The 14,112-nt window shown below is 48.4% G+C and overlaps 1 protein-coding gene across 6 annotated transcripts in view; it reads right to left on the reverse strand.

The window, feature by feature from the left end:
- The window catches only part of MACROH2A1 (macroH2A.1 histone), an 81,203-nt gene that overhangs the window by 12,880 nt on the left and 54,211 nt on the right, over positions 1 to 14,112 (reverse strand). Inside the window, exons 5-6 of one of the 6 annotated variants that reach the window (XM_068981482.1) lie at positions 12,686 to 12,793; positions 3,516 to 3,606 (exon numbers count right to left, since the gene is read on the reverse strand). In XM_068981482.1, coding sequence (XP_068837583.1) covers positions 3,516 to 3,606; positions 12,686 to 12,793 — 199 coding nt within the window. Of the gene's footprint in view, positions 1 to 3,515; positions 3,607 to 5,330; positions 5,431 to 12,685; positions 12,797 to 14,112 lie in introns of all 6 variants that reach the window. The other 5 variants (XM_068981480.1, XM_068981481.1, XM_068981479.1 and 2 more) reach the window with 5 other exon arrangements.

The following is a 14,112-nucleotide window of genomic DNA, read 5'->3' on the forward strand; positions in this document are numbered from 1 at the left end:
CAAAGTCTGGGGGCCTGAATGAATGTGAGCACCAGGCCATCACCCACGAGGAGCTCTCAGCTAGGGGAAGGCCTGGCTTTCAGGCAGAGATTACTGTGGGATCCCTGAGATGGGATCCAGTGCCCCTCCTTGTGAGCCTGGACTGCCCACAAGCCTTCACCTGTCTTGGAAAGCAGTGAAGTGGGCTTTAAATGGCAGAGGCGTGCAGAAGTAAAACACATCCACCCGCTTCAGAGACTTTCACTGACAGCGGCAGCGGCCTCCGGTGTTTGTGACAAAGTTCAGCATCCGGGACAGTGGCCAATGGGCTTAGGGGGGCAGGCTTGGGCCTCATGCTTCCACCACTGGGAAGTGCAGAGTTTGAGGCTACAACCCAGGTGAGTGAGGCCCAGCTACAGGATTATCCGAAACATCCATGCAACTGAGAGAAATGAATCTAAAGTCGCTGGATCCCAAACACTGCTGACCAGCTACACCTGGTCTGGCCTTCCCTCCTCATCCATCCTCCAGCTTGAGAGATGGATACAAACATGCTCTAGGCAGGACTATTTCAGGACGCATTCTCTAGACTACCTACTCTTTAGGAGGAATGAGAAATTTGGAAGATAAAGTAAAATCAGTGCTGTATTGATACTACCAACACCTTTCTGAAATAGAAAATATTAAGAAAATGGGCTGATTTATAATTAAAGGTGTTTTATCTTAGGAAGAGTGTTTACTTTAAAATTTTTACTTATAATTAAATCTTGCTTTAATTAGAAGTGAAATTTGCACGTTAAATTACACTTAATGCATTTCCCAAACTTAAAAATTGAATCCTAGATTGCAGGCAATCAACCCGGTCAGGACTTGACTCCTACACACACATATGTATGCACATGTTCATGTAGACACACGTGTACTTTTTAACAAGAAACAGGCCCATTTCAACTGTATTGTCAACACTCTTAATGTAAGACTCTTGCTTTTTAGGCTTAACTTCAGGGTTAATCATAAAGCAATTGGCTTATTTGCCCCCAAGCATAAACATGTGTTACTCCCATGAGAACAAGAACATTATTTCATGCTTAGAAAGCAGGCATAAGTATCAGTGTTCAAAACAGCCTAAGCAAAAATTTAGGCTTGGACAAACGTCAGGCTCAGCCTGTGGTCTATTTCACTGTTAGAAAGAACTTTTTGATGGGTAAAAGTTAATCACTGGGGCTAAGCATTCCTGCACTCGCATTCCTTCTTCCAGCGGTCTCAGGACTCGGGAATTCACACCAAATATGAGAAGTGGAGTGATTACATCCTCACTTCCTCTTTTCCCCTCTCACACATCAAAGTGGGAGCTGGAACCAATTGAGACCATGTGTGAATCTGACCATTATTTTGGTATTGTAAGAGATCTGGGTTCAGTTCTAGTTTGGACTGGTTCAGAGAAAAAGCACAGAGGTGGGCTTTGGAAGCCCTGAGTTCTAGTCCTGGCACAATCTTGCTCCTTGGCCAGTCAGGCTGTCTGGACCTGTTTTGATAGTGTCTGTGAGTGACGTGCCAGGTAGCCTTGGCAGAGCTCTCAGACCCAGGTTAATCACATGTCACTGAGGCTACTCTTCCCTGCCCTGTGCACGTGAGTTAAGGGCATGTGTGTCAGAGAGAAAAGCACTAGCACCGTCATTATTCCAAGGAGACCAGTTCCATTCATGGCTTATGAAGGACTGGGCTCTTATGGGATGGGGACAGTTGGCTCTGCCTGTTACCCCAGCTGGCCCCTGCTGGCCTCAAAGCCTCCAGCTCCACCTCCTGGTGTGGCTAATCCTGAGGAAAGACTTCCCAGGCAGCAGCAGGCTGGCCCTTCCTTTCTTTCCTCTGGGCAAGATTTTTTGCCCAGCAAGTTTCATAATTTCCATTTCACCCAAAGTCCGGGATGGCAGGATGAACCCAGGCTTTAGCCAATCCTGGCTGAAAAGATAAGCCCTTAGCTGTTCGTTTATTTATTTTCCTCAAAATCAGTACTTCCCTCCCATCAAGTTTTCACTTGGTTAAGAAAGGAAGTATCTTTCGCTTAAGCTGCCTGACTTAGGAGCTCTTAAACTCCTCCAAAATCTTGAGAAAGGGGAGTTTATTTTAATTGCCTACAGCCTGATTTCATTTGGGCCTAGCAGGTTTGGCAAATCCCAGCTTTCCATCCAGTTTGTCTTTCCATCCTTATCCAAAATCCAAAATGCCCAGGAGAGCAATCAGCCCAAATCCCAGTGGCTGGGGCAGACTGTGAACAGCGGGCTTTGTGACTGACACTAAGCAGAGTTGGACAGCTACAGATTGCTAAGCTGCTGTGCTTCTAGTGTCTGGGACACTCAGGCAGATCCCTACAGCCTCATCCTTCAAGATGACTTCACTTCTGTCCTTAATAGAAATGTAGCCAATTCTTTTTGGAAGCTGATGTTGGAATCTACACTCAGACATGCTGCTCTCAGGATCAGCACGGCTACTGTAAAAATCATACATGCACCTGAGAGCAAGACGACCATAGTAAGCCCCTATCACGAGCCAGACGTGAAGCAGGGTGCTTTGCTTACATGATTTAACATAATTCAACACAATTCTCATTGTTAACACTGTTTTATGGATAGGGAAACCAAGGCACTGAGGAGGAACGAGGTGACTTGCCGAGGCCCCAAATCTGGCAGATGGTAAGGTTAGGATTCAGGATTCTTCTACCTAGCTCCAAACCTGCGCTGTTTTACCATCACACCTGGATGCCTTCACACCCACATTACAGAAGCCCCTCAACACATTGCTACAGCAGGGCACTGTCTATGCCAGTCTGCAGCCACAGACTCTTGGAGCCCTGTGTGCTCACTCTGCCTTGCCCCACCCACAGCTACTTAGGGCAAGATGCCAGCTACTCAGTGCCAGATGCCACCATGTGGGTCAGCTGCTGGGGCGAGGAAGGGGCTCTCTGGGTCCAGGAGAGTGTTTCTCAAGAGTGTCTAGAAACACGACATCAGAATGAGGGGACCGTCGTGCATTTAAGGTCTGAGAACACAAGTGTGGGAGAGGGTTGTCAAGTTCCCCCAGCATGCACTTAAGGTTGAAGGCCACTGTCAGGAACGAGTGTGCTTCTGACACAGACCTGTGCACAGGCGTTCCTGCATGTCTGGTCCATAGAAGGGCACAGAAGCGGTCATGGATGCCACGCAGCCCATTGGGCTGCATCCCCCTGGCAGCTTCAGATCACACGTGAAACCAGTCTCCAACAAAGCTGTGCCTCAGGAAGCAAGTGAGGACACGATGTTGCTGAACCAGTTTCCAAACCAGAAGTGGGCCCAGCTGGGAGCGGCATGATGCAACCTGGCTGACAGTTAGCTGTACTTCTCGCATTCACGACCCGGGAATGGGAGACCTGAGGAAGGTCAGGACAGCTGGAAGTGTGAAATGAATGCAGCCCTGCATAGCTGTCAAAGGATCAAGCTGTCTGCAGCGGCCGACTGACCATGCACACACACACTCGGCAGCACCCGGCTAGGCATTACCTACTTCACCACCGGTGTAGAAGTCAGTGTTTGTCGGGTGAACGACAGCATCACTGTCGATCGAGGCAATGTCAGCCTGTACAACTTGCAACTATAACAGGTAAACAAATGTATATCAACTGTGTTGGACCGAGACCCACGCACAGGCACATTTACTAAGGCCCCAGTGGCAGGGCTGGCCTACCTGGTCGATTCCAACATACGAGCCAAAGGGCAGTCAGTCCACGAGGTGTGCGCACGTGTGGGTGGGGGTGAGCGGAGGAGGGGGAGGGATATCAAATGTGACATGTTTAAATTAAACATTTGAATGACAGGTCCAAAAAAAAAGAGAAACACACACGAGATCATTTCCAAAGGTTAAAAGAAAGAACAACGAATGCCCCGTTTCACTTCGCAAAAGCCTGTAAGACTGGCACCCCACTGAGAAGGCTACTAAAACATGGCATCTGTTTTTTTAATGTGGACTATCAGGCCAACCAAAACAACAAGTTTCTCCATTTTCTCGGCAGCAGTCACCGTTTAGGGTTTGATTTTTATTCCTGTGAAGTTCATCATTTTGTCTACCTTCAAGGGACATTTCTTGAAAACGGAGAAAACAGTATCGGTGTGCACAGAGGAATGCCTTTATTCTTCCCCTTAGAGGTGTAATTTTTCTAGGCCTACCTCTTATTCTAATCTTGTTTTTATGTATACTGTGAATAGATTAATCCTCGCCTTTTCTAGCTTGTGGGCTTTCCCCACCCCACCCCCAAAAAAAGAAAGTATCTGTTTAAGGCAATTGGAAAACAAGTTCAAGCAGGGCATTTTTGAGTCCCAGTTTTCATGTCTTCAGCCCATTACCGCACCCAGTTTGTGTGGGTCCGGCCTGGGCTCTGGCATGGGCGTCTCTCCCAGGAAGGAAATCTGCCATCTTACAAAGGTAGCCAAAAATGAGAGCTAAAGGCACACAAAACATACCTAAGTCAGTATCAGATATATGGCTGCCTTGGTGGGTGGCTGCTGCCCCCGCAAGGCTCAGAGCTAAGGAGATAGAAGCCTTCATTGTGCCCTGAGCAGACGGTTCCTCTCTGCGAAGGTGAGACCACAGAGTGGGACTCCTGAGGGCTACCTCTCAGCTTGTCCTGAACCGTCCACCCTCCTGGACAGGGACTCCACACCTCTGGCATAGATTTCCTCTGGAGGAACTCACTCAGAAAAAGAATGAGTGCCTTCTCTCTAATATCATACTCAAGCCAAATAATTCATGAAGGTGGCACCCAGTCATATACTGTTTTCAGTTGCAGAAAAAGTTGAAGTGGCAGTACGTGGTAAATTTGGGGGAATCCAATTTGCTCGTGGATGAAAGACAACCTAATAATATACTGATGTGCAGCTTAACCGTCTCCTTTCTCAAGTGTTTTCATGCTTTGTTTAACTGTCATTTCTAATTAAGGCTTAAATGGAGAAACTCATTTTGTAGTTACCTGAGATGTTTCAATTCTTAAAAAAAACGAAAAAACAAAAAAACCACAGTTTTAAAAAATCCCCCCCAAAGTAACCAGCAGTCAGTGTGATCATTATGGAAGAGAATTTAGATAGCAATATATTTATAATGAAGGGGAAAGCAGCCAATAGGGCTTAACAAAACATAATCACATCATTCCCAGTTGGAAGGGCTTACAGTAAGTAGACATTCAGTGTCTACTGTCAAATATTAATCTCAGTTTTGGGAATTTAGTTTGACCATCTGTAATTTGAGAAGATGAAGAGCCTAAATTCTGGGTTCCATAACTTTTCAACTGACAGCTGATGGTGCCAAACCCCATCCCCAATTACCTAGGTCATCTTTAAGGTCAATGTCAGCATTGGTAGGATTGATTATGGCCTCCACCTCAAAGCCGGCTAAATTACTGATTTCACTGTGAATAAGGTTCAGCTGAAAAGAAAAGCATGAGGTGGGAAATAACAGGACAGCTGGGAAGTCACAGAGATGGGAGCCTTGGGATATAGATGAAGGGCAGGGGATACTCCAGGTGCACTGGGCACAAAGGGGAAGAGGGACTCACTGGCTAAAATGAATCCATTTCAAACAAAAGACTCAAATGCCACTCAGGATGCTAAAAAGAAGCAAGCTAGGCTGAAGGTCCAGAACCTGTTTGGTGATGCCTGGGGCCAAAGGGAAGCCTAAGCCAAGTCAGATTGGGGGATCCACCTTCGTTTAAAAGAACCTGTGATCTGGGTGCCAAGATACAGCAGCTGTCAGGACCCAGAGGCAACTCCTCAGGGCTGGGGTAGGGTCGGCGGGTATACGGAGCTCTCCTCTTTTTTGAGCCCTGGGATGCTGCAGAAGTCCTAGCTGGTCTGGGCAAACCCCTAGCAGCTCTGCCATTCTCTTCCAAGTGGCCATGGGTCTCTTAGGCTCTTCATGTCACTGTGAACACTGGCTAAGTGGCTCCCGTGTCCTGCTCGGGGGTGGTGAGGAGCAAGAATGGTCTGTTATTTAGTAACATCTAATTTTACATGCCTGTTAGTTATGTGATGCTGAAGATCTGGCCAAACCCAGGAAGAGACACAGCAGTTCTCCATCAAGACAGTGTGTCTTTTAAACTGTGTTCACTTGTTAGGCTCCTCTGAGGCGCAATGGGTAGAGTGCTTTCCTTGAGTGGCTTTTATGAATACCCCACCAGCCGAGGCCTCGTAAACTGCCACTACACGTCCTGCCTCCCTGCTGCTATTCTGCTGCCATAGCAACCCTCACTCTGAGAGGAATCTATGATCTTGACTGGCTGTCAGAGGTGCAAGGCAGTTGAGCTGGCCTAGGACTCCCCTTCCTGCTCTCAGGCCCAAGGGCCTGTAGCAGAGTGCTCAATCTCTCCCAGGGAAGATGGCTGTTCTTTAGTGACAGAAATTCTGACCAGCTGCACAGAGAGCCATGCCCAAGCGGCCCCCAGAGGAGCTGCTGACCAAGACAAACTGCAAGCCTGGCTAGGAGAGCTGACCACACCCACTGGGCCCCACGGGGCAGGCCTTCACCCCCCAGGAAAGGGCCATGTGCGGACCCTCGGTTGGGATGCTCCTGGCCACGAACGCCAAGTGACTGAATTTCTGGGGCCAGACATTTTGTGCAAACAAAACTAAACAAACCAAACCCTGACATTCTATAAGCAATAGAAATATTACCCCCCATTTCTGATTCCCAAAAGCAATAGGCAGACTCTCAAAACAGGGACCTGCTTAGACTAAAAGTTGTGGAAATGAACTGGTCTTATGGCCAGGGAAGGACCCTGGCTAGGCCCCGCCACAGCGAAGGGAGGCTTCATTTTTAGTTAGGGCTCAAAGGGAGAAGAGGCCCAAGTTCTCTCCACTTAAGACTTTCTGCGGTGTGATTCCCAGCTCTGCAGGGTGATCGAGGGCCCTGACATTCCTGCAGCTGGAGGATGCCCACTGAGGTGACCTCACACAGTGATGTGCTCAGAAGCACATGTGGGCCCTGGTGCCAGGGCAGAGGCACAGAAGGGATGGCATCGGGGTGAGGATACTCATGGTTGTGCTCAAGGGGAAGGGGTGTGATCTCAGAGTAAGGCAAGTGAAGCTTCAGGACAAGGCAAAGGGTTTGATTATGTATCATGTGCATATTGCATATGACATCAAGCAAATGCTGTTTATAAAAGCTCCAATTAAGCCAATATTCCCTGCTCCCTCCACCGAAAATAAAAACTCACATTGTGTGAAGCAGCAGGAGGTTCTAGCGGGAGGAATGGAAAGGAGAAAGAGACGGGGGCGGGGGGAAACAGTCCACTTGGTGTTATGGGTGAATATGCTTTAAAGACATCTAGATTTTTTTTTTTTTTTGGTTTGTTTTAAAGTCATACATGTTTAAGTCTTTAAAATTCATGTTGTTTTTTTTCCCCAATTGTATAGATGCTTCTGGATTTGTATTCAGAAATGCCCCAATGGAAAATCAGCTATTTCCATGGGCTCTGATTCAACTAGCCGGGGAGACCCTGGTAGATTCTCTCTGCCTCTGCCTGGGGAGAACCGCCCCTGCTCTTTAGGGGGAGGGCTGTTCTGGGGAAACCATAGGGCTTCAGGGCCTTGCTGAAGTGAGGGAGAGGTTGCAAAGAGAATTCCGAGTTCTCTCTGGGCTCACCTTCCCTCTGAGTGGAAGCAGTCCCCCTCTTGGAATCACAGAATCCTGCCTGTCAGCCACTGCCCCTAGCATGGAGAAGCGCTAGCTAATCAAGTGCACCTTCACTCTCAGCCACATCCGAGCCTTGACTTCCCAGCTCTGTTCTGCCAGGTGCCAGGCTCAGCAGAAGTCCTCAGGGTGAGGGGCTGAGCCACAAAACAGTAATGCTATTAAAAATGTTTGTGCTTGGGGGAGGCCCAGTCTGTGTTTGTGTGGGGGAGAGGAATGGGAAGGGGAGAGGATAGATTGCTTCAGGCACCCTGGAAAGGTACATGGGCAATTACCTTGGCTTGGGCACGCTGGACCAGGTGCAGAAGCTGACAGTGATCTGATCCTCTGATCACAAACAAGGACAGAAGCTCCCCTGGACAGGAGGACAAGTAGAGGCCGTGCATGCACATGCCTGGAAAGGATCTGGATGTGCAGAGGACATATGCCAACAGGCCTGGCAGGCCCAGAATAGATGTCCAGTAGTAGGAGGTCTCAGGACCGCCCCCCTCAAGACCCACCCAGGGTCAAATCCACTTGGGCCTCTCACCCACAGGGGTGCACAGCTGTCTGAAGCATATGGCAAAGCAGGGGTGTTTGTGGGCTGGGAAATCAGATGTCTGGGGCACTGTGAACATTCCCAAGTTGAGTCTGATTTTCTGGGAGCGGGGAGGCTTGTTAATGATTTTGGAATGTGAGTAAGGTGACTACTTCCTTGTCTTAATATTGAGAAAGATGGAAAACTAAGTTTTAAATCCCAGAATGGTGAATTTAAAATATCTGTGAAGACTACTGGCCACTGGAGAAAGTGACCAAAGAGCATTGCCAGGTATACAGCAGAAAGGGGGTCCCACCTGGCTGTGGGGCTGGGGGAAGAGGACTGAGCCAAGGGTCCTTCAGGCTCTCCTCCACCACGGGGACCTGATGATGCCCAGGTCACTGGGCTCTGCTGAAGCCAGCCTCTGATGTCTACGGTCCCCAGTCTTCCCTCAAGGAGTTACGCCTAGTCAATCCTTGTTGTCTACTTCTGATGTGAACTCGTTAGGGTGTAAGCTCTCCTTGGATGGCAGAGAGAGGGCCATCCAATGCATAAGACAGTGCTCGGGTCTCTCTAGGCCCACAAACAGTGCTGGGATTGATCAAACATCCAGACACAACTCTGTAATGAGATGTACAAACCGCTTCCCTGAAAGCAGGAATATGGAGAGGTCAGAGCTCAGGAATTGCCCTTGTCCTGGATGGGACCTGGGGTGGCGCAGAGCTGACCTGGCCATCCTGGAGCTGGCTGGGAAGCAGCTTGCCTGTGGTAAGGAAGGAGCTGGTGGCTCGGGGCTACTGGAAGGACATCTGGGATATCTTGACATGACCTCCTTGGCTAAAGGAAGCAGTACAATCCTTTTTTTTTTTTAAACATATGTGATCAAAAATTCAATTTTAGGGGATAACAGTATTAAAGATTATCTGAGTGACTCACTGAGCATAGCCTGTCATAGTCCAAGCTTTGTCTCTCTCATTCGCTTACAATGGACAAGGAAGACTTCTTTCCCTGTATCCACCGCATAAAATGGAACTCTTCTCCTGTCCCCAGGGTCCACTTCAACTAAGGTGGATGGAGAGGCAGAGGTCCTCCACAGAACTGTCTCCACCTCCTCACAGAGTACAACGTGTCCCCGTGGCCTGCTTCAGGCACCACTCCCGCCCCGGCCTCTCAGGTGAAGGGGTTTCCTCCTCTGTGCTATGCTGCCCGGCCCGCAAGTATGCCTGGTCTGAATCCCCCAGAGGCTCAGGTTTGGTGATGGCATCTGGTGCGCTTCAGGCTAGAATGTGCCACCCGAGGATAAGGACTCAGGACACTGCTGGAGGAAAAGCATGGGATTGCCCGTGTCCTAAACTGTCTCAGAAGCCAACTGTCTGCCGTAGGGTGGAAGGGGGTGGTGGGCCTTTCCTCCATGTTGCTGCTTCAAGAGCCCTCCCTCTCTTCACTGTTCCCTAGCCCCCGGAACCTGGGTGTCTGGATCTGAGGAAGAAAACCCCTGGTGCCTACCCCTGCCTCGAGCAGCCTACAGGGGTCTGGCTGCAATCCTGATAGTGCGCGGTGGGGGCAGGGAGGGCACACACGCACGCCCTCCTGACACCGCCTCCCCAGCCGCTTCTAGTAACACTGACTCATCCAGGGAAGTCTACATCACTTACTACCACTGACGAAGATTTATAATGCACCTTGGAAGCACTGCTTTTGAACATAAAGCTTTTAAAATCTCTGAAAAGACGCTGAGAATCTCCACTGAATCACAAAGCAAACACATCTAGTCAACTCGGATTCGCAGCACCGTTTCCCTTTTGAAAACAATTCAACAATGTGTATGAACACTGGGTAAAATCAAAGAATAATGAGAGTGATTACTCCTGAGACAGCTGTATGTGAAATACATCATCATCAACAACAATTAGAGCCCCGGCTCCTAAGCCCTGGGCCAGCTTCTCCTGTGAGGAGCTTAGCAACTGTGCCTTTCAGGACTGTAGTGAGCACAGTATCACCTTTCTGACCTCAGCTTGCCTGCACTACTCTAGCATTGGTGTCATTGTCACAGGTGGCAAACAAGACTCGTAGAACATAGGGTACCATACAGCCATCACTGTGAAGTACCCTTTCTGAAACATTTCCAAAAATCCAAGTCAAAATTAATGCCTGTACTAATGACATTTTAAAATGTGCTTTGTGTGAAAACTCCCGTGTGTCGGTCTGACAGCTCAGGCCCCTTCTGCACTGAATGCCATGACTTTCACCCGACAGTAGAAACTAACAGAGGGCCAGGAAGTGTTGCTTCAAAGTAATGCTGCCAACTGTGACTATTTACTCCCTTTCTCATGCTGCAGAGGCTCAGGGTTCCAAGGACACTATTTTCTAACAGGGTGCCCCGGCTGACTTGAGATGTTGATTTATTCTGTGACAGCACTTTTGGGGAGACACAGTTTACTCTGCTAAAGGGTGCCTACAGGACTGGGTCTGGGGTAGCTCATCCTGGATGTGTGTATCTGGGGTCATGAAGCTGGATGGGAAAGAAGGTGGGTGTTTCTTCCAGCTCTGCACTCAGCCCCTTCTCTCACAGCTGACCATGTTACACTGGGCTCCAGCTCAGCCCATCCTTTCAGGCTTTTCCTCCAAAAGTCAAGATATCGAACAGCCACGTTAGCTTTACTGTCGAGCCCACTGCTTCCATTTTCCTGCATTTCCTATATAGGATTAGATAACACACCTGTAAATTACTCTAGAGTATCAGTGCCTCTCTACAACACTTTGGACTTCCCCTTCCAACCTAAGTCGGGTGTAGTCAGTGTTCACTGGATTTGTACTTTCCAGTACTTTCCTGCCTGTGGTGCTGATCCTGAGGTCAGAGGGCAGACTGAACCCAGCACGGAGCAGGTGGCGCTGCCTGGTCACAGCAGTGCTAGCCATGAATCTGCAGCCTTTGCTGGCTCCCTCCCAGGCCTCATATGTAGCACCTGAGGCGCTGATCCCACGGCCAAGAAGAGCGCTTCTATGTGTACACAGGCGCCGTATGGCCGAGCACTGCCACTGTAGGGATCCTGCACGGGGGTGCAAGGAGTTCCGATCTGAGGCAGGTTTTGGAGTAAACAGCAGGAGAAAGCAAGAAGAACACAGGGGAGGGAGTGGCACCCAAGGGTGGGGCAAGGGAAGGAGTGAGGGAGAGGGTGGCTCCTGGGCTGAACGGTTGTACCTGTTTAACAGGCTTCCAAGTCCCGGCTAATAGCATTTGGGATCTAAAGCACACTGGAGCTAGTCCTTAAATCGCAGAGCTTTTTCACACTTTAGTTCAAACGAAAGCAATTTGGGTGACAGGTCACATTAACTTTCAATATATTACCCAAAGGACAGGTTAAAGGGTGAAAGTAAACCCAGGTGGTTGCCTTCACTGCTGTGCTGAAATTTTATCAATAAAAAATATTTTACACAAAAAAACTTTCAAAGCCCCAGACCTTAAGATGACAACTAGTGCTGCTTATATTTTCCCTTTGAAAAATGCATACAAAATACAGAAGACAATGGTTATAAAATGTACACTGTAATGGTTATTTGCTGGAACACAGAGTCCACCACAGGAATTGCGTCATGAGAGCCTGAGTGCAATCAGTGACGGGAAGCGGGAGGGGAGGAGGAGGCTTGCAATGGAGGGAGCAGGGGGACTGTGTCACTGAGATGCAAAAGCAAACTGACGGTGAGCTTTTAAAAATGATGCAGCTTCAGGACCAAGTTGTTCGCCACAGTCAGACTGAATGCAATTTATGTGGGACTTCAGATCCGTGCCTTTAATACTTTTTAATGTAGGGTAAAAAATAAAAATCAGCCAAATAATTCCCACTGTCTCTCCACCCCCTTTTTTGGTGTTAACAGAGAAATAGTAACCCTCCTTCTGCGGTCTTAAAAGCCTTTGCATCATTTTTATTTTCAACAAAAGTGAATCATCTGTTACAAAACCATGTAGTGTCCTGGCAAATTTGCACCACTGGGGCAGCTGAAAATATACTGCCCATGGTTAAAACAAATAAACAACTGGCTTGAGGACTCCTCAGCTGGCACGGTGTGTCTAGCAACAATCCCAGACCCTGGATCAAGGCTCCACCTCCAGTATTCACCAGAATGCCTGGGCTGCCAGCTACATCTTTCTCTTTCCAGGCCCTGGTTTTGACTTTCTGGTCAGGATTATAGGATGACCAGGTCCTCCCACGTACGCAGCTCCTTCCACAGACTGAGCCCAGGGTGTCTCCAACCCCATAGGAGCTCCTGTCCCTCTTCTTCACCACCATTATCACCTGCCAATCTCCCCTCAGCACCTGGCCCAGCCCTCCCCAAGAGTTCTTTCCTAAAGCTGCCCGCCCCTACTCTCTCCGCCAGCCCACGAGGCCAGGAGTGGTCCCCAGGCAGCTTTTCTGCTGGGAGAGGCACCCATCAGTCCCAGGGCACGTGAGCAGACTGGGGAGAGCGCTGGCCTACCTTCTGGCCGAGGAAGAGGCTCTTGGTAGAGAGCACAGTGAAGCCGTCGGCGGGTGTGCCCTCGGTCGTGCTGTCGGCGCTGGCGGCTTTGCTGACTTCTCCCTGCTTCTTCTTACACAAATAGAAGAGTCAGTATGAGGCCCGCACAGGTGGAGGCCACGTGAATCTGGGCTTTTCTAACAGACAGGTGAAAAGAAAGCCTTGCCCATAATACTCAAGAGAAAACAGGAAACTAAATCACTACCAGCTCTCAGCATTTGGGGGCTGCAGGCCTATTTTCAAGTCCAAGAATTCCACACAGTGCTAAATTGTATTTTCATCACTTTAGAGTCTTTAAAAAAAAAAAAAAGCTACTTAAAGGCAAAACTTCACAGTGATAATTTACAGCAGAAACACTTGTATAACTGTAGACTAAGCAAATGTCTCTTAATTCAGGGTCTTCATCTAGATGCCTGTACAGTATTCATATCTGAGAGGAAAAAACAAACTGCTCTGGGTACTTAGTTCTCAAAGAGCCAAAAAAGCAGACCAAGGACCATCACCCTCCAAGCCTCCCCAGCTCAAGAGGTAAGATTCTCCCACTTTCTTTCACTGAGACTCGCCTTGGAGAAGCCTCCATACAGGGGCTGTTGGTGAGCTGATTTGCCCCCTTGAAATGCCCCAACCCCCAGCAGTGGGCATGAATCTTGGCAGGCTCCTGGGCCTCTTTCTGGCATCATTCACAGTGAAGGATGTACTCTCCTGGGGTTTCTAAGAGCCTTGCAAGGGTATGTTGTGTAGAGAGGTTTAATTACTCTCCAGATCCTCAGCTTCCTAAAGTCTTTACCTCTTCCTGAAATGGATCAGTCTTAAGAGTGGTCTAAGCAGCAATCAAGGCTTCATGCTGGGCCTCCCCTCACAACCACTTCTCAGTTCCCAAGAGTGGATACTGTGTGGCACACCACCCTTCCAGTAGGGATGCGTGCCTTTCTCAGTCTTTCATTTCTCTTAAGGATGAGGCGTGTATTAGAAATGGATATTTTGGCTCATTTGGGGATTTATTTTATATGCAGATATATTGTTGAGTGAGGAAGGTGAGCACAATGGCAATTTTTGTTTAGGTACTTCACTTTTTTCTTCCCCCAATTATTATCAAAAAGGACATCACTCCTGAAGGATGGTCTAATGGGAGCAAATCAAGAAAGTAGAGGGTGAGAAATATAAGTGGCTATGCCTTCCTGAAAGAAGGATCTGGACAGTAAATTCAGGGCAAGGCCTGTGCCCTATCCATTTGCCCTTTTAATACTCAAATTCATTAACATATTAACATTTTTACTGACATTGAAAAGTAAGGTCTAGTTTTACTAAGTGCTTTAAAAATAAGGACTGGTTTGCCATTTAGGTTACATGGCTAACCTGGAACATTTTCTATAAAATGAACTAAATTT

This window comes from Capricornis sumatraensis, chromosome 9 (genome assembly GCF_032405125.1).
Source record: "Capricornis sumatraensis isolate serow.1 chromosome 9, serow.2, whole genome shotgun sequence".
Lineage (NCBI taxonomy): Eukaryota > Metazoa > Chordata > Mammalia > Artiodactyla > Bovidae > Capricornis > Capricornis sumatraensis.